We start from the raw sequence: 22,873 nt of genomic DNA on the forward strand, positions 1-22,873 counted from the left end.
ATTGAAACTCTCCCACCCCCTTCAGCTTTGTTTCACTTAAAGCCAGGACATCCAGCTTCTTCTCATTCATAACATCCACAATCATCTCTTTCTTATCATCTGCACAACATCCACGCACATTCAGACTTCCCACTATATATATATATATATATATATATATATATATATATATCTAGGTAGTAGGTTGGTAAACAGCAACCGCCCAGGGAGGTACTACCGTCCTGCCAAGTGAGTGTACAACGAAAGCCTGTAATTGTTTTACATGATAGTAGGATTGCTGGTGTCTTTTGTCTGTCTCATAAACATGCAAGATTTCAGGTATGTCTTGCTACTTCTACTTGCATTTAGGTCACACTACACATACATGTACAAGCATATATATACACACACCCCTCTGGGTTTTCTTCTATTTTCTTTCTAGTTCTTGTTCTTGTTTATTTCCTCTTACCTCCATGGGGAAGTGGAACAGAATTCTTCCTCTGTAAGCCATGCGTGTTGTAAGAGGCGACTAAAATTCCGGGAGCAAGGGGCTAGTAACCCCTTCTCCTGTATATATTACTAAATTTAAAAAGAGAAACTTTAGTTTTTTCTTTTGGGCCACCCCACCTCAGTGGGATACGGCTAGTACGTTGAAAGAAAGATATATATATATATATATATATATATATATATATATATATATATATATATATATATATATATATATATATATATATATATATATATATACACATGTATATATATATATATATATATATATATATATATATATATATATATATATATATATATATACACATGTATATATATTTTTTTTTTTTTTTTTTTCAACAAGTCGGCCGTCTCCCACCGAGGCAGGGTGACCCAAAAAAGAAAGAAAATCCCCAAAAAGAAAATACTTTCATCATCATTCAACACTTTCACCACACTCGCACATTATCACTGTTTTTGCAGAGGTGCTCAGAATACAACAGTCTAGAAGCATAAACATATAAAGATACACAACATATCCTCTCCCTCATATATATATATATATATATATATATATATATATATATATATATATATATATATATATACATATATATATATACAGTGGAACCTCTACTTGCGAGCATGTCCACGTGCGAGTTTTTCCAAATACGAGCAGTCGATGGGTCGATTTTTTGCTTCCATACGCGAGCAAAATTTCCACAAGCGAGCAGACCTCAAGGCAGGTTCCTTGACACTGGTGAGGGGCTCTTGCTCTTGATCTCGGGAATTGTATCTCATTTGTTTGTTGAACTATCTTATTGAAACTTGGGGAATGTATGATGGAAAGATGCTTCTTAATGTACACCAAAAATGAAAGAAATCTAAGCATAAATAATGGAGTTCACTTCTCAGCAATTAGCCACCCCTTAGTGGTATTTTCGTATGGTTTTTATGGTTGTATTCTCGTTTTTTTTGGTCTCATTTGATAGAATGGAAGATATATTACAGAAATAGATATGATTTTGATTGCTTTCTTGACAAAAAGTGCCTTGAAATAGAGCTCAACCTAGGATAAATGGTCCATTGCTTGGCTGTTTCATTGTAAACAAATGACGTCACTGTCCATTCCAATATGTAGTCGTGAATGAGTTGACATTATTTATACAATTATTCCAATAAGGAATAACAGTAAATCTTATATTTTTTGTGTGAATAAAAATTACAAATAATTTATATAATAATAATAATAATAATAATAATAATAATAATAATAATAATAATAATAATAATAATGATAACAATGATAATAATAATAATAATAATATGTATAATAATAATAATATGAATAATAACAATACGTATAATAATAATAATAATAATACAATAATAATAATAATAATATAATATGTATGATAATAATACATATATAATAATAATGTACTACATATAATAGTTATCTGTTTACATTAATGTTTTATCACTGATTTCATCATTGCTTAGTAGCAGCGCTGTATAGTCCTTGTGGCTTAGCGCTTCTTTTTGATTATAATAATAATAATAATCATTGCTTAGTTAATCTTAAGTTAATTTTAAGCCAGCCCGTAATGCTATGCATAGTATAAGTGGCTTTGGCATACTGCTCTTATCTGTATTTTTTTGTACCTCTGTATGTGTGCACAAATTGGAAATAAATAAATAAATAAATAAATAAATAAATAATAATAGATGGCTTCAAAAGGCCGTCACTAGATGGCAGTGTTTACCACAACAAAGAGGGAGCGGTTGTGGCCACCTCCATTTGTTACATAATGACATATTTTATTCATTCTAGAGCATATATCGTGTTTCTATGTTATTTATATTGTCTGTTATGTCATATTAGATGAACTGTGATATATAAATAAGCCGTATAGATGATATTAGCGAAATTATTCATGAATTTTGCCCGGTGTCCAGACAAACTCTTGTCCACCGCCGACACCACCCATACCACTACATGAATGACACATTTTATTCATTCTAGAGTATATATCAGGTTTCTATGTTATTTATATTGCTTATTATGTCACATTAGATGAAGTGAAATAGATAAATAAGCCGTAGAGTTGGTATTAGTGAATTTATTAAGTACAGAATTCCACTGGAACGGATTAATTGCATTTCAGTTAATTTAAATGAGGAAAATTGACTCTGCAAACGAGCAAATCCAGTTGCGAGCAAGGTCATGGAACGGATTAAACTCGCAAGTAGAGGTTCCACTGTATTTATATACATGTATGTAGGGTGGTCAAAAAATAAAGCACATTCTCTATAGGTCATTCAGTCCCTGTCTTGCCAGAAGTATGCTGGCATTGCAATTCAGATGCCCCTTTATCTGCAAAATCCACACCCCTTCTTTAGTTTGTAGGCACTGCCTTTCCCACCTCTAGGACTCATGAATATTCCTTCCTCACATTCCAACAGCATGTCCATTAAAAACCACTTGTCTTCACTTACCCTGATTAAACCTGCTCACACAGACCTGCTTGATACTCAAGCCCTTAACACTCAGAACATTTTTTTTTTAATCTCCAGATGTTCCTGGGTTGACTCCTACCTCTCCTTCCTTCCATCCCATATTTAAACACCTTTTTTTATTGTCCCATGTCTCTCCATCATCTAAATGCCCAAAATATATAACAACCCCTTCTCAGCCCTCCCATCTAATATCTTCCCTCTTTTATTTTTAATCAAATTCAATTTTTTATATCTTTGCAAAGTTTACAATGTGTCTGATTTAAGTATGTATTATAAAATATTGTTAAGCACAAAGAATGCCACTAGCATGCCTGAGCATTTCGGGCAGACTTATCCTAATACTTACAGACTACTTAAAACTAGACATAGGTTATAGAGTAGTAAATTTTAATTATTCAGTCAGGAAATCTATTTTACTCTCCAGCTTTTCTTAACTTATTAATCTCTCTCTCCATAACTGTTTTCTATTCTTAGCAAAATTTGCTGATAAAGACACTAATTCTCTCATTGGCTCTTCTTTTGCATTTTCTCACCACTCATTCTACCTCACCTCAACATACTGTATTCTTTGCTTTTGTATATAATTTTTGCACTGTTAAGAACCTCTGGACTACTATCTCTTTCTCCCTTATCACCTTCTCTGCATCATCATTCCACCAGTCATTCTTAACACTCAGACTCATGATTTTTTTCAAGTAATAAATAATATCACATTCATTTTCAATTTCAGAGGCGATGAACCACCACCGCTACCAAAAACACCGTTTGAGGTAATTGTAATATTTAAGTTAGAAATTTTAATGAGTGTTGAGAAGCATTGCTATTTATAGTATATGTGAATACAAACAGGTATTATTGGCTATGGTTTTATTTACCAGAAATAAGCTGTCAGATACAGTTTGCCTCATGGGGTTTTAAGCAAATCTTATACTGTATCTCTAAAATAATTTAATCTTTTGAAGTAGGAGTATGAAATTTGGCTAAATTAGTTTCAGCTACTTTGAAAATAAAATTTTATTGAATCTCATGGTATTTTTCTTATTTGTCTGGTAACATATAATGTAAAAAAAAAAAAAAGCAATATTATCTGTCTGTTGCTATTTTGCCTATTTACATGTATTTGTTAAAAAAAATTTTAAGCTGGTTTCCCTGACCATTCTTCAGATTTTATTTTGATTTTGATTTATATATACATGTATTCAGTATTTTCATAGTTTGTAAACTACAATACCTTATTGATGAATTTTTGTTCAAATTTTATTTAATTCATGAATTTTGTCAATCAAGGGCTTTCTGCAAACGGGCTATTGGAAAGCCACCTGAAATATGATGCATCTTGATAAACAGTGGTAGATCTATGGATTGGACTACCGAAGGAAGCAGTGAGTTCTACAAACACTACAAACATTTGAAAACTTCACTGTGGACCTGATACTGAATAAGCGATACCTTAAACTCACATTAGCTGTACTATTGTACCTGGAGTTTACCTGGAGAGGGTTTCAAAGGTCATTGCCCCTGCAGCCCGGTCTGAGACCAGGTCTCATGGTGGATCAGGGTCTGATCAACCAGGCTGTTACTGCTGGCTGCACGCAAGCTGACATACGAACCACAGCCCGGTTGGTCAGGTACTGACTTTAGGTGCCTGTCCAGTGCCTTCTTGAAGACAGCCAGGGGTCTATTGGTAATCCCCCTTATGTATGCTGGGAGGCAGTTAAACAGTCTTGGGCCCTGGAAACTTATTGTGTTGTCTCTCAGGGTACTCTTGGCACCCCTGCTTTTCATTGGGGAATGTTGCATCTCCTGCTGAGTCTTTTGCTTTCATATGGAGTGATTTTCTTGTGTGGGTTTGGTACCAATCCCTCCAGGACCTTCCAAGTGTATATTATCATGTATCTCTCTTGCCTATATTCGAGGGAATACAGATTAAGGACCTTCAACCGTTCCCAGTGGTTTAGGTGCCTTATCGCACTTATGTGTGCTGTGAAAGTTCTTTGTACACTCTCCAGGTCTGCAATGTTGCCAGCCTCGAAGGGGGCAGTTAGCATACAGCGGTATTCCAGCCTAGAGAGAACAAGTGATTTGAAGAGAATCATCATGGGCTTGGCGTCCCTAGGTTTGAAGGTTAGTAAGTAAGTAAGTTTATTCAGGTATACACAAATACAGTTACATAGAATTATCATACATAGCAGCATATGTATAGAGAACCTAGGATAACCCAAAAAAGTCAGACAGAGTGACTTATTTCCATTGGGTTCTCATTATCCATCCTATCATTTTCCTAGCGGATGAGGTAGATATATTGTTGTGGTCTTTGAAGGCGAGATCGTCTGACATTATCACTGCCAGGTCCTTCACATTACTTTTCCGCTCTATTGTATGGTTAGAATTTGTGGTATACCCTGACACATTTTTAATTTCTTCAAGTTTTCCAAATCTGAGTAGTTGAAATTTCCCCTCATTGAACTTCATATTGTTTTGAATGGCCCATTCGAAGATTTGGTTGATATCCGTTTTGAGTCTCACAGTATCTTCGATGGAGGTCACCGCCATGATGATCCAGGTGTCATCCGCAAAGGAAGACACGGAGCTATGGCTTACATCTCTGTCTATGTCAGAAATGAGGATGAGGAATAGAATGGGAGCAAGTACTGTGCCTTGTGGAACAGAGCTTTTTACCCTGGCTGCCTGGGACTTTACCCTGTTTACTATTACTCTTTGTGTTCTATTTGTCAGGAAGTTGTAGATCCATCTACCAACTTTTCCCGTTATTCCTTTATCCCGCATTTTGTGTGCTATTACACGATGGTCACACTTGTCGAAGGTTTTTGCAAAGTCTGTGTGTACTACATCTGTATTTTGTTTATCCTCTACAGCATCCAGGACCTTGTCATAGTGGTCCAGTAGCTGGGACAGGCAGGAGTGACTTGCTCTAAACTCGTGTTGCCCTGGGTTGTGTAACTGATGGTTATCTAGGTGGTTCGCTATCTTGCTTCTTAGAACCCTCTAAAAGATTTTTGTTATAGGATGTTAGTCCTGTCGGTCTGTAGTTCTTTGCAATTGCTTTACTGCTGCCTTTGTGGAGTGGGGCTATGTCTGTTGTTTTTAGTGTGTGTGGGATGACCCCCGTGTCCATGCGCCCTCTCTATAAAATGCTGAAGGCACGCGATAGGGACTTCTTGCAATTCTTGATGAACATGGAGTTCCACGAGTCTGGGCCTGGGGCAGAGTGCATGGGCATGTCATTAATTGCCTTTTCAAAATCTTGTGGAGTTAGAATAAAATCCGAGAGTTTTGGGATGACCAAATTTTGGGTTTCGCTCATAAAGAATTCATTTGGATTGTCGACCCTTAGAGTGAGCAGTGGATCATTGAACACTGAGTCATATTGGGACTTTAGCATCTCACTCATTTCTTGGCTATCATCTGTGTATGTCCCATCCTGCCTAAGCAGGGCCCCAATATTGGATGTTGCTTTTCCCTTAGATTTGGCATAAGAGAAGAAGTATTTTTTTTTTTTTTCAATTTCCTTTATGGCTTTTAGTTCTTCCTGTGATTCTTGGCTCCTGTAAGATTCTTTCAGCTTAAGTTCATTATTTGCAATTTCATTGACTAGTGCTTCCCTTCGTATTTCAGACATATTGACCCCACTCAGCAGCTCTGTGACTCTTCGCCTTCATCTGTATAGGGAACGTCTCTCTCTTTCTAGTTTACATCATCTCTTTCTTTTTCTTAATGGAATGTCTTGAGCAGATCTCAAGAATCACAGAATTCATTTTTTCAAGGCAGATGTTCGGATCCGTGTTGTTTAGGATATCTTCCCAGCTTGTTTCATTTAGGACATGGTTTACTTGATCCCATTGTATGTTTTAGTTATTGAAATTGAATTTCGTGAAGAGACGTTCATGACTGCTCACATTTTGCTGGTCTGGAGCATACATGTCAGTACCTCTATTATGTTGTGATGTGAGTGAATTGTCTTTCGTATGGTATTTATGTTTTTTCTCGTTTTCTTGGTCTCATTTGATAGAATGGAAGATATATTACAGAAATAGAGATGACTTTGATTGGTTTTCAGAATAAAAATACCTTGAAATTGAGCTCAAAATCGCAGAAATTTTTGCAGATGTTCAAGAGTAAACAAATCATGCCACGTGTCCAATACACGTCAACTGGTGAGAGTGAAATTCTTTCACAAGTGCAGTGATATTATTTATATCATTTTTACAATAATGCAGTAGTCTGCATAACAGACTACAGAATAAAAATTCAAGCTACTAATATTCAAACCTACTAATACACCTACCATCTGACTTACGACCTGCTCGACTTACGACCACTCTACTTACGACCGTGTTTTTTATGCCAAATTTCTGGGAAATAAACAACTATTTGTGTTGTACACAGTGTTTATCCTAAACCTTACAGTATAAAATACAGTACAGTACTAGCAACATAAAAAGTAAAGTAAGACATGAAATACCAAAATAAAACAATAAAATAAAGTCATTACAAAAATGTTTTGTTGATATTCAGTAGTAAAGTTCGACTTACGACCATTTCGACTTACGACCGGTTTCTTGGAACCGAACTTGGTCGTAAGTCGGATGGTAGGTGTATTCGCAGTATTTACAAACAGGTACTCACCCTATACAATACCCACATCTAGCTCTGATAGTGACTTACTTCTGTTAACCCTTTCAGAGTCGGTTCCTTATATGTATGGCTTGGTAGCCAGTGTCGGTCCCGTATTTATACGCCAAAATAATAGTGCCTTGAAATCTGGTGGAAGAAAGCTGGTAGGCCTACATATGAAAGAATGGGTCTGCATGGTCAGTGTGCGCAGTATAAAAAAAATCCCGCAGCGCACAGTGCATAATGAAAAAAAAAGAAAACTGACCGTATTTTTGGTTTAAAACAGCAACTTTGCAGTGTATTTTCGTATGGTATTTATGATTTTATTCTCGTTTTCTTGGTCTCATTTAATAGAATGGAAGATATATTACAGACTAAAAATACCTTGAAATTGAGCTCAAAATGGCAGAAATGTTCGATTTTTGCCGATGTTCAAGAGTAAACAAATCATGCCACGTGTCCAATACACGTTAACTGGTGAGTCTAATATTCTTTCACAAGTGCACTGATTTATTTATATCATTTTTACAATAATGCAGTAGTCTGCATAACAGTAAATCTTCTATTTTTTTTGAGAATAAAAATTCGAAATGGAAAGCAAGCATAATATAAGAGGGGCCTGGAGCTGTGACTAATGAACAGAGAAAATGTTATTTTAGTGCCAGGAATGTCTGTCTTGTTTATTCTGGACCCTATTTTGAAATTGGCATCTTTTGAAATTTGGTTGAAATTGGCCAAATTGCCAATTTCTGATTACCTTATTGGGTAGTTGAAATCGGTAAATGGGTAGTTTCTTGTGCTCAATCGATGGAACAGATGGAGTTCTAGTAAAATAGCTATGATTTTAGTCAACTGGAATGATGCACTAGGGATCGAAGTGGGTGAAATCGCCGATGCTTTTAAATATCATCGATATCACTAATTTTGCGAGAGTGTAATTTTGTATGTTTTCCATCAAATTTCTTACTTTTGGTGTCATTACCATTAGAAAAAGATTCTCTATCATTTAATAAGAAAAATAATTTTTTTTTTTTTTTTTTTGAAAATTTTTCGACCTTGAGAGTGAGTTAAGGATCAGGGGTCTCGACCCTCAAAGGGTTAAGGCCCTCATTTTCATGGGCACCTCATTCATCCACAGTTATCAATCACCTCTACTAGTTTGGAGAGGAGAGGAGTGGAAAGAAATCTTTGTTTCTTGACTATTTCTTGGCTCTATAATTTGGGATAGTTTTTAAAAGTTTTTATTATATCCCCCTTTGGAATCATTATATCTAGTTGGCTAGTAATGTTGTTGGCCTTTCTAATTATATATACTTGTGAGTATTGCAGATTTTCACTCTTATTTCCTTGGAAAGAAAGCCTATTCTGTATTTCTTTTTATTATGTTTCTTATCGATTAATCTAAGCATGTGGGTATTTTATGTTGTGTCATTTTATATTGCTGAAGAAGTTTTGTACCCCAGAAATTACATTATGGTTTAGATTCAACTTACTTTCCAAATTTATATGTTAACCCTTTGACTGTAGCAAGCCCCTTTCTGAAACTGTCTTTCTATTTTGCAAAATTTTTGGAAAAAAAAAAAAAAAAATCTCATGAAATGATAGAGAATCTTTTCCCGATGGTAATGACACCAAAAGTACGCAATTTGGTCGAAAACTCACGGAATTACGCTCCCGCGAAGTTAGCAGTCTCGGCGACATATACTCATAGGCGATTTGGCCGAATTTGAGCCCTGTTTCTAGCCAGTTCCATTGTTCCAGTTGCCCAAACTCATAGCTATTTGTTTAGAACTCCATTTTTTTCTATCAATTGAGTACAAGAAACCACCCATTTACCGGTTTGAACTACCCAATAAAGTGGTCAGAAATTGGCAATTTGGCCAATTTCACGCAAATTAAAAAAAGATGTCAATTTCAAAATAGGGTTCAGAATAAACAATGTAGACATTCTTGGCACTAAAATGACATATCCTCTGTTCATTAGTCACGTCTCTAGGCCACTCTTATATTACTATTGTTTTCTATTTTGATTTTTTATTTATACAAAAAATACAAAATTTACTGTTATGCAAACTACTGCATTATTGTAAAAACAGTATAAATAATATCAGTGCACTAGTGAAAGAATATTAGGCTCACCAGTTGACGTGTATTGGACGTGTGGTGTGATTTGTTTACTCCTGAACATTGGTAAAAATCGAACATTTCCGCTACACTGAGCTCAATTTCAAGGTCGTTTTCATCGTGAAACTAATCAAAATCATCTCTACTTCTGCAATATGTTTTTCATTTTATCATGTGAGACTATGAAAACGAGAATACAGCGATAAATACTATACAAAAATACACCTGAAAGTCAGCATTTTAATCCAAAAAAAACGATCAGAGTTTTTTTTCTCATTATGCACTGTGTGCTGCAGGATTTTTTTTATGTGGTGCACACTGACTACACAGACCCATTGTCTCACATGTGGGCCTACTAGCTTGATTTAACCCTTTGACTGTCGCAGGCCCCTTTCTGAAACTGTCATTCTATGTCGATAAGTTTTTGAAAAAAAAAAAATTATTATTTCTTATGAAATGATAGAGAATCTTTTACCGATGGTAATTACACCAAAAGTTCGAAATTTGGTCGAAAACTCACGGAATTACGCCCCCGCGAAGTTAGCGGTCCCGGCGACATATGCGTATCGGCGGTTTCGCCGACTTTGAGCCCTGTTTTCAGCCAATTCCGTTGTTCCAGTTGACCAATCTCATAGCTATTTCTTTAGAACTCCATTTTATCTATCAGCTGAGTACAAGAAATCGCCCATTTACCAATTTGAACTACCCAATATAGTGATCAGAAATTGGCAATTTGGCCAATTTCATGCAAACTAAAAAAGATGCCAATTTCAAAATAGGGTCCAGAATAAACAAGGTAGACATTCTTGGCACTAAAATAACATCCTCTGTTCATTAGTCACATCTCTAGGCCCCTCTTATATTATTATTGCTTTCTATTTTGATTTTTTATTCATACAAAAAAATACAAAATTTACTGTTATGCAGACTACTGCATTATCGTAAAAATGGTATAAATAATATCAGTGCACTAGTGAAAGAATATCAGACTCCCCAGTTGATGTGTATTGGACGTGTGGTGTGATTTGTTTACTCCTGAACATTGGTAAAAATCGAACATTTCCACTACTTTGAACTCAGTTTCAAGGTCGTTTTCATCGTCAAAGTAATGAAAATCATCTCTATTTCTGTAATATGTTTTCCATGTTATCACCTAAGACCATGAAAACACGAATACAACGATAAATACTATATGAAAAAACACCTCAAATTCGGCATTTTAATCCAAAAAAACGATCAGTTTTTTTTTCTCATTACCTGAAGTTTACCTGGAGAGAGTTCCGGGGGTCAACGCCCCCGTGGACCGGTCTGTGACCAGGCCTCCTGGTGGATCAGAGCCTGATCAACCAGGCTGTTACTGCTGGCTGCACGCAAACCAACGTACCAGCCACAGCCCGGCTGGTCAGGAACCGACTTTAGGTGCTTGTCCAGTGCCAGCTTGAAGACTGCCAGGGGTCTGTTGGTAATCCCCCTTATGTATGCTGGGAGGCAGTTGAACAGTCTCGGGCCCCTGACACTTATTGTATGGTCTCTTAACGTGCTAGTGACACCCCTGCTTTTCATTGGGGGGATGTTGCATTGTCTGCCAAGTCTTTTGCTTTCGTAGTGAGTGATTTTCGTGTGCAAGTTCGGTACTAGTCCCTCTAGGATTTTCCAGGTGTATATAATCATGTATCTCTCCCGCCTGAGTTCCAGGGAATACAGGTTCAGTAACCTCAAGCGCTCCCAGTAATTGAGGTGTTTTATCTCCATTATGCGCGCCGTGAAGGTTCTCTGTACATTTTCTAGGTCAGCAATTTCACCTGCCTTGAAAGGTGCTGTTAGTGTTTAGTTTAATATGTTTATTATGCACCCCATACCCATCCTGTGGGCGGTAGTCAAAAGATTACAGAGGTACATAATTGGTCCAGGGACTGGACTCCAAAGTTTTGATAGCTGAGCAAGTTACAGAGGTAATGAATTCACAATTTACGAGGGTAATGAACTCACAAATTACAAAGGTAATGAACTCCGGGTAGGTCTAGTCACAATCATGACAAGTTACAAAGGTATTTACAGATTACAGAGGTACGTAATGGATCCAGGGACTGGGCCCTAAAGTTTGGATGGCTGAACTAGGTACAAGGTAATGAGCTCACAAGTTACAAAGGTAATGAATACTGTAAGAATGGTTACTTACGTTTATACATGGCTACAATCATGAACAAATTATAGTGTAATGAGCAATTCACACTTCCACACCCGGTCACAACTGTAATGAGTTACTGGTGCAAATATTGATTGTTGAGTCACACACACACACACACACACACACACACACACACACACACACACACAGAGGGGTGGGTGGATTGCATTTTCTTGGACTGCAAGAAGGCGTTTGACACAGTTCCACACAAGAGATTGGTGCAAAAACTGGAGGACCAAGCAGGGATAACAGGGAAGGCACTACAATGGATCAGGGAATACTTGTCAGGAAGACAGCAGCGAGTCATGGTACGTGACGAGGTGTCAGAGTGGGCACCTGTGACCAGCGGGGTCCCGCAGGGGTCAGTCCTAGGACCAGTGCTGTTTCTGGTATTTGTGAACGACATGACGGAAGGAATAGACTCTGAGGTGTCCCTGTTTGCAGATGACGTGAAGTTGATGAGAAGAATACACTCGATCGAAGACCAGGCAGAACTACAAAGGGATCTGGACAGGCTGCAGACCTGGTCCAGCAATTGGCTCCTGGAGTTCAATCCCACCAAGTGCAAAGTCATGAAGATTGGGGAAGGGCAAAGAAGGCCGCAGACGGAGTACAGTCTAGGGGGTCAGAGACTACAAACCTCACTCAAGGAAAAAGATCTTGGGGTGAGTATAACACCAGGCACATCTCCTGAAGCGCACATCAACCAAATAACTGCTGCAGCATATGGGCGCCTAGCAAACCTCAGAACAGCATTCCGACATCTTAATAAGGAATCGTTCAGGACCCTGTACACCGTATACGTTAGGCCCATATTGGAGTATGCGGCACCAGTTTGGAACCCACACCTAGCCAAGCACGTAAAGAAACTAGAGAAAGTGCAAAGGTTTGCAACAAGACTAGTCCCAGAGCTAAGAGGTATGTCCTACGAGGAGAGGTTAAGGGAAATCAACCTGACGACACTGGAGGACAGGAGAGATAGGGGGGACATGGTAACGACATACAAAATACTGAGGGGAATTGACAAGGTGGACAAAGACAGGATGTTCCAGAGATTGGACACAGTAACAAGGGGACACAGTTGGAAGCTGAAGACACAGATGAATCACAGGGATGTTAGGAAGTATTTCTTCAGCCACAGAGTAGTCAGTAAGTGGAATACTTTGGGAAGCGATGTAGTGGAGGCAGGATCCATACATAGCTTTAAGCAGAGATATGATAAAGCTCACGGCTCGGGGAGAGTGACCTAGTAGCGATCAGTGAAGAGGCGGGGCCAGGAGCTCGGACTCGACCCCCGCAACCTCAACTAGGTGAGTACAACTAGGTGAGTACACAAAACCACACACACACACACACACACACACACATATACAAATTCACATACACACACACACATAAACACACACACACACACACAAACTCATACACACACACGCGCACACGCTCATACCGGTGAAGAGCAACTGGTGAAGAGGCGGGGCCAGGAGCTAAGACTCGACCCCTGCAACCACAAATAGGTGAGTACAAATAGGTGAGTACACACACACACCCACTCATACACACACACACACACTCATACACATACACACACACACACACACTCGCAAATACAACAGGCCTAGTGTCTAATCGACATGTGCCTAGGACAAAATGGTAACTAACACGCACACACAAACACACACACACACACACACACACACAAGCACTGGACAAGCACCTAAAGTCAGTTCCTGAGCTGTTAGTGTGCAGCAATATTCCAGCCTAGATAGAACAAGTGACCTGAAGAGTGTCATCATGGGCTTGGCATCCCTAGTTTTGAAGGTTCTCATTATCCATCCTGTCATTTTTCTAGCAGATGCGATTGATACAATGTTATGGTCCTTGAAGGTGAGATCCTCCGACATGATCACTCCCAGGTCTTTGACGTTGGTGTTTCGCTCTATTTTGTGGCCAAAATTTGTTTTGTACTCTGATGAACATTTAATTTCCTCATGTTTACCATATCTGAGTAATTGAAATTTCTCATCGTTGAACTTCATATTGTTTTCTGCAGCCCACTGAAAGATTTGGTTGATGTCCGCCTGGAGCCTTGCAGTGTCTGCAATGGAAGACATTGTCATGCAGATTCGGGTGTCATCTGCAAAGGAAGACACGGTGCTGTGGCTGACATCCTTGTCTATGTCAGATATGAGGATGAGGAACAAGATGGGAGCGAGTACTGTGCCTTGTGGAACAGAGCTTTTCACCGTGCCTGCCTCGGACTTTACTCTGTTGACTACTACTCTCTGTGTTCTGTTAGTGAGGAAATTATAGATCCATCGACCGACTTTTCCTGTTATTCCTTTAGCACGCATTTTGTGCGCTATTATGCCATGGTCACACTTGTCGAAGGCTTTTGCAAAGTCTGTATATATTACATCTGCATTCTTTTTGTCTTCTAGTGCATCTAGGACCTTGTCGTAGTGATCCAATAGTTGAGACAGACAGGAGCGACCTGTTCTAAACCCATGTTGATGGGTTTCTAGATGGGTGGTGATCTTGCTTCTTAGGACTCTTTCAAAGATTTTTATGATATGGGATGTTAGTGCTATCGGTCTGTAGTTCTTTGCTGTTGCTTTACTGCCCCCTTTGTGGAGTGGGGCTATGTCTGTTGTTTTTAGTAACTGTGGGACGACCCCCGTGTCCATGCTCCCTCTCCATAGGATGGTAAAGGCTCGTGATAGGGGCTTGTTGCAGTTCTTGATGAACACGGAGTTCCATGAGTCTGGCCCTGGGGCAGAGTGCATGGGCATGTCATTTATCGCCTGTTCGAAGTCATTTGGCATCAGGATAACATCAGATAGGCTTGTGTTAACCAAATTCTCTGGCTCTCATAAAAAATTCATTTTGATCTTTGGCTCTCAGTCTGGTTAGCGGCTTTCTAAAAACTGAGTCATATTACGCACTGTGTGCTGCTGGATTTTTTTTATGTGGTGCACACTGACCACACAGACCCATTCTCTCACATGTGGGACTACCAGCTTTCTCCCGCTTGATTTGAAGCCGCTAGAGTTATTGAGTGTATATACATCCGAAACACTGGCTTGTAAGAGGGTTAAATGGCATTGGTGATGATGTTAACTGAAGCATGATGCTTCAGTTAACAACATCACCAATGGTGATGGTGTCAGATTTTTTTTTTTTATTAATTTCAGTTGGGATTTTGTCATTCCCAGGAAGAATCCATCTGCAGGGTTTGCTTCTTTTTTGTTCAGCCCAGGTGGGCTGGTCTTCTGTCATCTTCCAATATATAGCTAAGGTCATTACAGTGGACCCCCGGTATTTGATGGCATCAGTATTCGATGCATTATATCGCAAAAATTTTGCCTCGGTATTCGATACGATTCGTAAGAGACGTGTCCACGTGTGGCCTGAACTGCCCTGTGTGTGCCAGTGTTTACAAGCCAGCCAGTGTGTGCGCATCTAATAATACATTCGGTACATTCCACATTATCACTGTTTTTGGTGCTTGTTTCTGCAAAATAAGTCACCATGGGCCCCAAGAAAACTTCTAGTGCCAACCCTTCGAGAAAAAAGGTGCTAATGACTATTGAAATGAAGAAAGAGATAATTGCAAAGTACGAAAGTGGAGTGCGTGTGTCGGAGCTGGTCAGGTTGTATAATGAACCCCAATCAACCATCTCTACTATAGTGACCAGGAAAACGGCAATCAAGGAAGCTGTTCTTGCAAAAGGTGAAACTGTGATTACGAAACAGTGACCGCAAATGTTAGAAAATGTTGAGAGACTGTTATTGGTGTGGATAAATGAAAAACAGATAGCAGGAGATAGCATCTCTCAAGCGATCATTTGTGAAAAGGCTAGGCAGTTGCATGACGATTTGGTAAAGAAATTGCCTGCAACTAGTGCTGATGTGAGTGAATTTAAGGTCAGCAAAGGTTGGTTTGAAAGATTTAAGAATCGTAGTGGCATACATAGTGTGATTAGGCTGAAAAATATGTAAAGGAATTCAAGGATTACATAGACAGTGAAGACTTGAAACCTGAACAAGTGTTTAATTGCAATGAAACAGGCCTGTTTTGGAAGAAAATGCCAAGCAGGACCTACATTACTCAGGAGGAAAAGGCACTCCCAGGACATAAGCCTATGAAAGACAGGCTTACTCTGTTGATGTGTGCCAATGCTAGTGGTAATTTGCAAAGTGAAGCCTTTATTGGTGTATCACTCTGAAACTCCCAGAGTATTCAGGAAAAACAATGTCCTCAAGGCTAATTTGTGTGTGCTGTGGAGGGCAAACAGTAAGGCATGGGTCACTAGGGACTTTTTCTATGACTGGTTACACCATGCATTTGCCCCCACTCTGAAAAATTACCTAATTGAAAAGAAATTAGACCTTAAGTGCCTCCTGGTATTAAACAATGCCCCTGGTCATCCTACAGACTTGGCAGAGCAACTTTCTGGGGACATGAGCTTCATTAAGGTCAAGTTTTTGCCTCCAAATACCACTCCTCTCCTGCAGCTCATGGACCAGCAGGTCATTTCCAACTTCAAGAAACTGTACACAAAAGCTATGTTTCAAAAGTGCTTTGTAGTGACCACAGAAACTCAACTGACTCTAAAAGAGTTTTGGAAGGATCACTTTAATATTCTCAGTTGTATAAACCTTATAGGTATGGCTTGGGAGGGAGTGACTAAGAGGACCTTGAACTCTGCTTGGAAAAAACTGTGGCCAGAATGTGTAGACAAAAGGGATTTTGAAGGATTTGAGGCTAAACCTGAGAAGCCTATGCCAGTTGAGGAATCCATTGTGGCATTGGGGAAGTCCTTGGGGTTGGAGGTTAGTGGGGAGGATGTGGAAGAGTTGGTGGAGGAGGACAATGAAGAACTAACCACTGATGAGCTGTTAGATCATCTTCAACAGCAAGAGGCCAGACCTGAGGAAACTGCTTCGGAGGAGGGGATAGAGAAATTGAAGAAGTTGCCTACTTCACAGATTAAGGAAATGTGTGCAGTGTGGCTTAAAGTGTATACCTGTTTTGATGACAATCACCCTAACACAGTTATTGCAAGCCATGCTGGTGACTATTACACTGACAATGTTGTGAAACACTTTAGGAATGTCATAAAGGAACGGGAGGTACAGGCCACTATGGACAGATATGTTGTGCGACAGAAGTCCAGTGACTCTGAAGCTGGTCCTAGTGGCATTAAAAGAAAAAGGGAAGTAACCCTGGAAAAGGACTTGCTACCTCAAGTCCTAATGGAAGGGGATTCCCCTTCTAAACACTAACACCTCTCCCCTCCTCCCATCCCATCAATCATCACCAGATCTTCATTAAAGGTAAGTGTTAATTATTCTATTGTTATTGTAATTATTCTATTGCATTAAACTGAATATTTCATGTAGCAAAAATTTTTTTTTCATACTTTTGGGTGTCTTACACAGATTAATTTGATTTCCATTATTTCTTATGAGGAAAATTGATTCTCTTTTCGATATTTTCGGTATTCGATGAGCTCGGAGAAGTATCATCAGCAGGTAATTGTCGTTGTTGTTTAAGCGTGGGACCAGAGTTGGTCCGACGTGGAACGGGCCGGCGATTCGAAAATTGCCGCACTGTAGAGGGATTAATATCGAATATCTGGAGTTTACCTGGAGAGAGTTCCGGGGGTCAACGCCCCCGCGGCCCGGTCTGTGACCAGGCCTCCTGGTGGATCAGAGCCTGATCAACCAGGCTGTTGCTGCTGGCTGCACGCAAACCAACGTACGAGCCACAGCTCGGCTGGTCAGGAACCGACTTTAGGTGCTTGTGCAGTGCCTGCTTGAAGACTGCCAGGGTTTTGTTGGTAATTCCCCTTATGAATACCGGGGGTCCACTGTATTGCTTAGGCTTCTCAGTTTTTTTTTACATAAATTCTACAATGTTAACAAGGTTGTGCAATGAGACAGTTATAGTTTGACCCTATGGGGAATTTTTTTTATAGTAACCCTCCAAAAAATTATAACCCAGCTTTATTTAACCCTTTCACTGTTGGTACCATATAGATACATCTTACAAGCCAGTATTGGTGATGTATTAATACGCCAAAATTCTAGCAGCTTCAAATCTATGGGGAGAAAGCTGGTAGACCTACACGTGAGAGAATGGGTCTGCATGGTCAGTGTGCACAGTATAAAAAAAATTGGGAAGCCAGTGGTGCAGTGTGGGAGTCCTATTTCAGTAGGCCTTGTTTACCATGCTTTGCTGTAATATATACCTCACTCCCCAGCGAATTGAGACTGTTCTCTTCCCAACACAGATGGAAGTGTCAGTGAAGATGAATTTCATGGTTTTGAGGAGTTTGTGACTGAAAGCAATGCCCAGGATACCAGACAACCAATAACCTAGGATAACCCAAAAAAGTCATATGGGTGATGGGGAAGACAGCATGCTTGTTGGTGAAGATGGTGTGGGTAATGGGTGGTGGTGGGTTTTTTGTAATGCATCATTTGACACCAGCCATGCTGCTGTCAGCACTAGTGGCATTGCTAGGGTTGGTGTCACCTTGGTCAGCATTTTTGGTGTCACCCCCATGAAATCCAAGGGCGGGGAGATGGGGGGGGGAATAAACTCCAGTTACGTCACTACTGCATGCCCAGTGACTAATGTTTAGCAATGATAACGTTTAAGGGCCATAAACCGAACAGGAGAATACTTCTCAACTTTATTAATGATAAAATAAATAATTGTAGTAATATTGAGGAAACACTAACTCACTTTGAGTACAGGCAACAGATCCATCTTCAACAACAGCAGTAGCAAACATTGACTGGCACACTGAGCTAGAAATCTATACAGATATTGACGAATGTATTAATAATTTTATAAAAAAGACCCAATACCTCTATAACAAGCACTGCCCTAAAAAAACTAAACAGATGACAGCTAAGAGACTGAACAGTCCCTGGCTAACACCCAGCATTCTCAAATCCATAAATACAAAACACCAATATGAAAAACAGTACAGAATGGGTCACATAACCAGAGACCAAACAAAACGTTACTCGTCAATCCTAACCAGCCTGATAAGAAGGGCAAAAAAATTGTATTATGAGAACAGATTATCCAACTTACGAGGTGATATAAAAAAGACCTGGAAAACCCTATCAGAAATTCTGGGAACAAAAAAGATATCACGAAATAGCGAAATAAAATTAGCAAAATCAGATGAACCCCAACTCCCACCAACAGAAACAGCAAACAGACTCAATGATTTCTTCTCCACTATAGGACAAAACCTTGCCAATAAAATCCCAAGCTCAGATACCCCACCAAATGACTACCTCACCGGCAACTACCCGAACACACTGTTCCTAGCTCCGACTAACCCATACGAAGTCTCCCTTATTATCAACGCACTAAAAAACAAGGCAGGAGATTTAAATACCTTACCACCCTTTATATACAAAAAAGTGTCACAAGTGCTATCACCAATCATTGCAACACTCTTTAACAAATCCATTGAATCCTCCACCTTCCCTACAGTACTCAAAATAGCAAGGGTCACCCCGATCCACAAAGGAGGAGACCAAACAGAGTTGAATAACTATAGGCCAATATCCAACTTACACCCTCTCTCAAAAATCTTCGAAAAATTAATTCATAAACGAATCTACTCCTACCTTATCTCCCAAAACATACTCAACCCCTGCCAATTTGGATTCAGGCCTAATAAAAATACTAATGATGCTATTATACACATGCTAGAACATATATACACTGCAATAGAGAAAAAAGAAGTCCCACTGGGGATCTTCATTGACTTACGTAAAGCTTTTGATACAGTTGACCATGACTTGCTCCACGTAAAATTGTCACACTATGGTATAAGAGGGCACTCCCTCAACTACCTCAAGTCATTCCTCAGCAACAGAAGCCAATATGTGTACGCAAATGGGGCAAACTCTTCTGCACAACCAATTACAGTTGGTGTCCCACAGGGAAGTGTCCTTGGCCCTCTTCTCTTTCTCCTATACATAAATGACCTACCAAATGCTTCGCAATTACTCAAACCCACACTATTTGCAGATGACACTACATACGTCTTCTCCCACCTGAGCCCAGTCACGCTAGCCAATACTGTAAATACCGAATTACAGAAAATATCTACCTGGATGAGGACTAACAAACTTACACTAAACATTGACAAAACCTACTTCATTCAGTTTGGTAACAGAGCTACAGATGTCCCTCTTAACATAATGATAAATGGATCACCTATCACAAAGCTAACAGAGGGAAAATTCTTAGGAATCCACCTTGATAATAGACTCAAATTTCATACACATATACAACAAATTTCTAAGAAAATTTCCAAGACTGTAGGCATACTATCGAAGATACGGTACTATGCTCCACAGTCAGCCCTCCTGGCCCTATATCACTCTCTTATTTACCCCTATCTCACCTATGGAATTTGTGCATGGGGCTCAACAACAATTAACCATCTCAGACCACTAATTACCCAACAAAAGGCTGCAGTTAGAATGATAACAAATTCTCACTACAGGCAGCACACTCCACCAATATTCAATACACTAAACCTACTCACCATACAAAACATCCATACTTATTACTGCACCTATTACATACATAGAACACATACATATGACCCACTTTTCGCATCCAACCTTTACTTTAATCCACATAATTCTTGAATTTACACATTCATATTCTCTTTTCTCCTTCCATAACTGATCCTTCAACATTACTGCTACCCCTTCCTTAGCTCTAACTCTCTCAGATACTCCAGATTTAATCCCATTTATTTCCCCCCACCGAAACTCCCCTAACCCCTTCGGCTTTGTTTCGCTTAGGGCCAGGACATCCAACTTTTCATTCATAACATCAGCAATCATCTGTTTCTTGTCATCCGCACTACATCCACGCACATTCAAGCATCCCAGTTTTATAAAGTTTTTCTTCTTCTCTTTTTTAGTAAATGTCTACAGGAGAAGGGGTTACTAGCCCATCGCTCCCGGCATTTTAGTCGCCTCATACGACATGCATGGCTTACGGAGGAATGATTCTTTTCCACTTCCCCATGGACAATAGAAGAAATAAAGAAGAACAAGAGCTATTTAGAAAAAGGAGAAAAACCTAAATGTATGTATATACAGTGAACCCCCGCTTAGCGATCACCTCCCAATGCGACCAATTATGTAAGTGTATTTATGTAAGTGCGTTTGTACGTGTATGTTTGGGGGTCTGAAATGGACTAATCTACTTCACAATATTCCTTATGGGAACAAATTCGGTCAGTACTGGCACCTGAACATACTTCTGAAATGAAAAAGTATCGTTAACCGGGGGTCCACTGTATATATATATATGCATGTGCATGTCTGTGAAGTGTGACCAAAGTGTAAGTAGGAGTAGCAAGATATCCCTGTTATCTAGCGTGTTTATGAGACAGAAAAAGAAGCCAGCTATTTAAAACATCCCAGAGAGTTAAAATACACATACAGTACACTCGCTATTTACCTTAAAATATGTGTAGTCTTAATGTAGGAAGAGAGGTGAGTAGTATTTATTTGTAGGAAGTCAGTGTAGGTAGCCAGTAGGTGTAGCCCACCTGGGCTACACCTACTGGCTACCTACACTATGGCCCAGAGCCATATTATTAGCATCGACATACCTTGTTCACTGAATTTAATCGTTTCTAGCAACTACTTTTAGATGCCATCATAAACGAAGGGACAAGTAATGAATAATTCATGCCGAAAATTGTAAACAAAAGCGGAGTGGGGGAGAGAAAATGTAATGTCCCTCTGCCCGGCTACCACACAGGTCCACAAGTATTATTATCAGAGCACATAAAATATGCAATAAATGCCAGACAACAAGCTTACGCTAACTTATATTAAGTTAGCAATAGAAATAGGCAAAAAAACACAATAAAAGGTAAGCTACACACAGAGTACACTTTTTACTTACCTTAAAATATTAATATTAATGTGTGAGAGGTAAGTGGCAGGGTGTTTATTGAATAAAATCAGAATGGCACACCATCATCCTCTAACTTGGCACTTAAAGCAAGAGGCTTACGACTCCTCTTTTTATCACAGCTAAGCTTAGACGCCATCGTCAATGAGAGCCAACAAGTTAACGAAAGAGTAAAAGAGAGAGAGAATGAGATACAGAGTTGAGACAATGTAAGAACACAAACTGAACAGGTAGTGAGTGATCACTTGGTCAGGCAAAATAAATGCATATTAATATATGTCTACTTTTAGGTCATTCACGTACGTTTGTAAGAGTTTGTAAAACATTTACCTCAATTTTTTTTATTATAATAATAATTACCTCACAATACAAATACTCTTACATTGTGTACAAGTTGTACAAGTTAGTACAGAATAAACAAACAGCAACACTCCCATTCTCATGCAACACACTATTTTTAGAGTGAATGAAGATGATGATATTATTATTATCATTATAATAAAAAAGCGCTAAACCCACAAGGGTTGTGAATTGCTATATATAGAGGGAAGGCATATGAAAGGAATATTTTTGACTAGAGAAAACGTAATTCTTTCGACACCACCTACACAGTCGCTTTGTAAACAAAATAAAAAAAAAATATATATATATATATATATATATATATATAAATACATAATATATATATATATATATACAGCAGGGCCCCGCTTTACGGCGTTTCACTTTACGGCGTTTCACTTTACGGCGTTCCGCTAATACGGTCATTTCAAATTATGACCAAAACTCGCTATACGGCTCCCCCCACCTGACTTTCTAATACGGTCACCGCGCCCCACCTTGTTTGTTTACATTCTTCGTGAGCTCAGTAAGCACTAAGTCTCTCCATTTTGTCTGGAAACTCCAAAATTTCAAATGTTTCTAAAAGTTATTTCATATTTTATATATAC

The 22,873-nt window shown here is 39.0% G+C and overlaps 1 protein-coding gene across 7 annotated transcripts in view; it reads left to right on the plus strand.

Moving 5' to 3' along the window:
- The window catches only part of LOC128689482 (nucleolar transcription factor 1-A), a 193,463-nt gene that overhangs the window by 76,125 nt on the left and 94,465 nt on the right, over positions 1-22,873 (plus strand). For all 7 annotated transcript variants that reach the window (XM_070086392.1, XM_070086388.1, XM_070086394.1 and 4 more), the window contains one exon: positions 3,722-3,761. In XM_070086392.1, the coding sequence (XP_069942493.1) occupies positions 3,722-3,761 (40 nt within the window). The remainder of the gene's footprint in view (positions 1-3,721; positions 3,762-22,873) is intronic.

The sequence above is a fragment of the Cherax quadricarinatus genome, chromosome 18 (genome assembly GCF_038502225.1).
Source record: "Cherax quadricarinatus isolate ZL_2023a chromosome 18, ASM3850222v1, whole genome shotgun sequence".
In the NCBI taxonomy this organism is placed as follows: Eukaryota; Metazoa; Arthropoda; class Malacostraca; order Decapoda; family Parastacidae; genus Cherax; species Cherax quadricarinatus.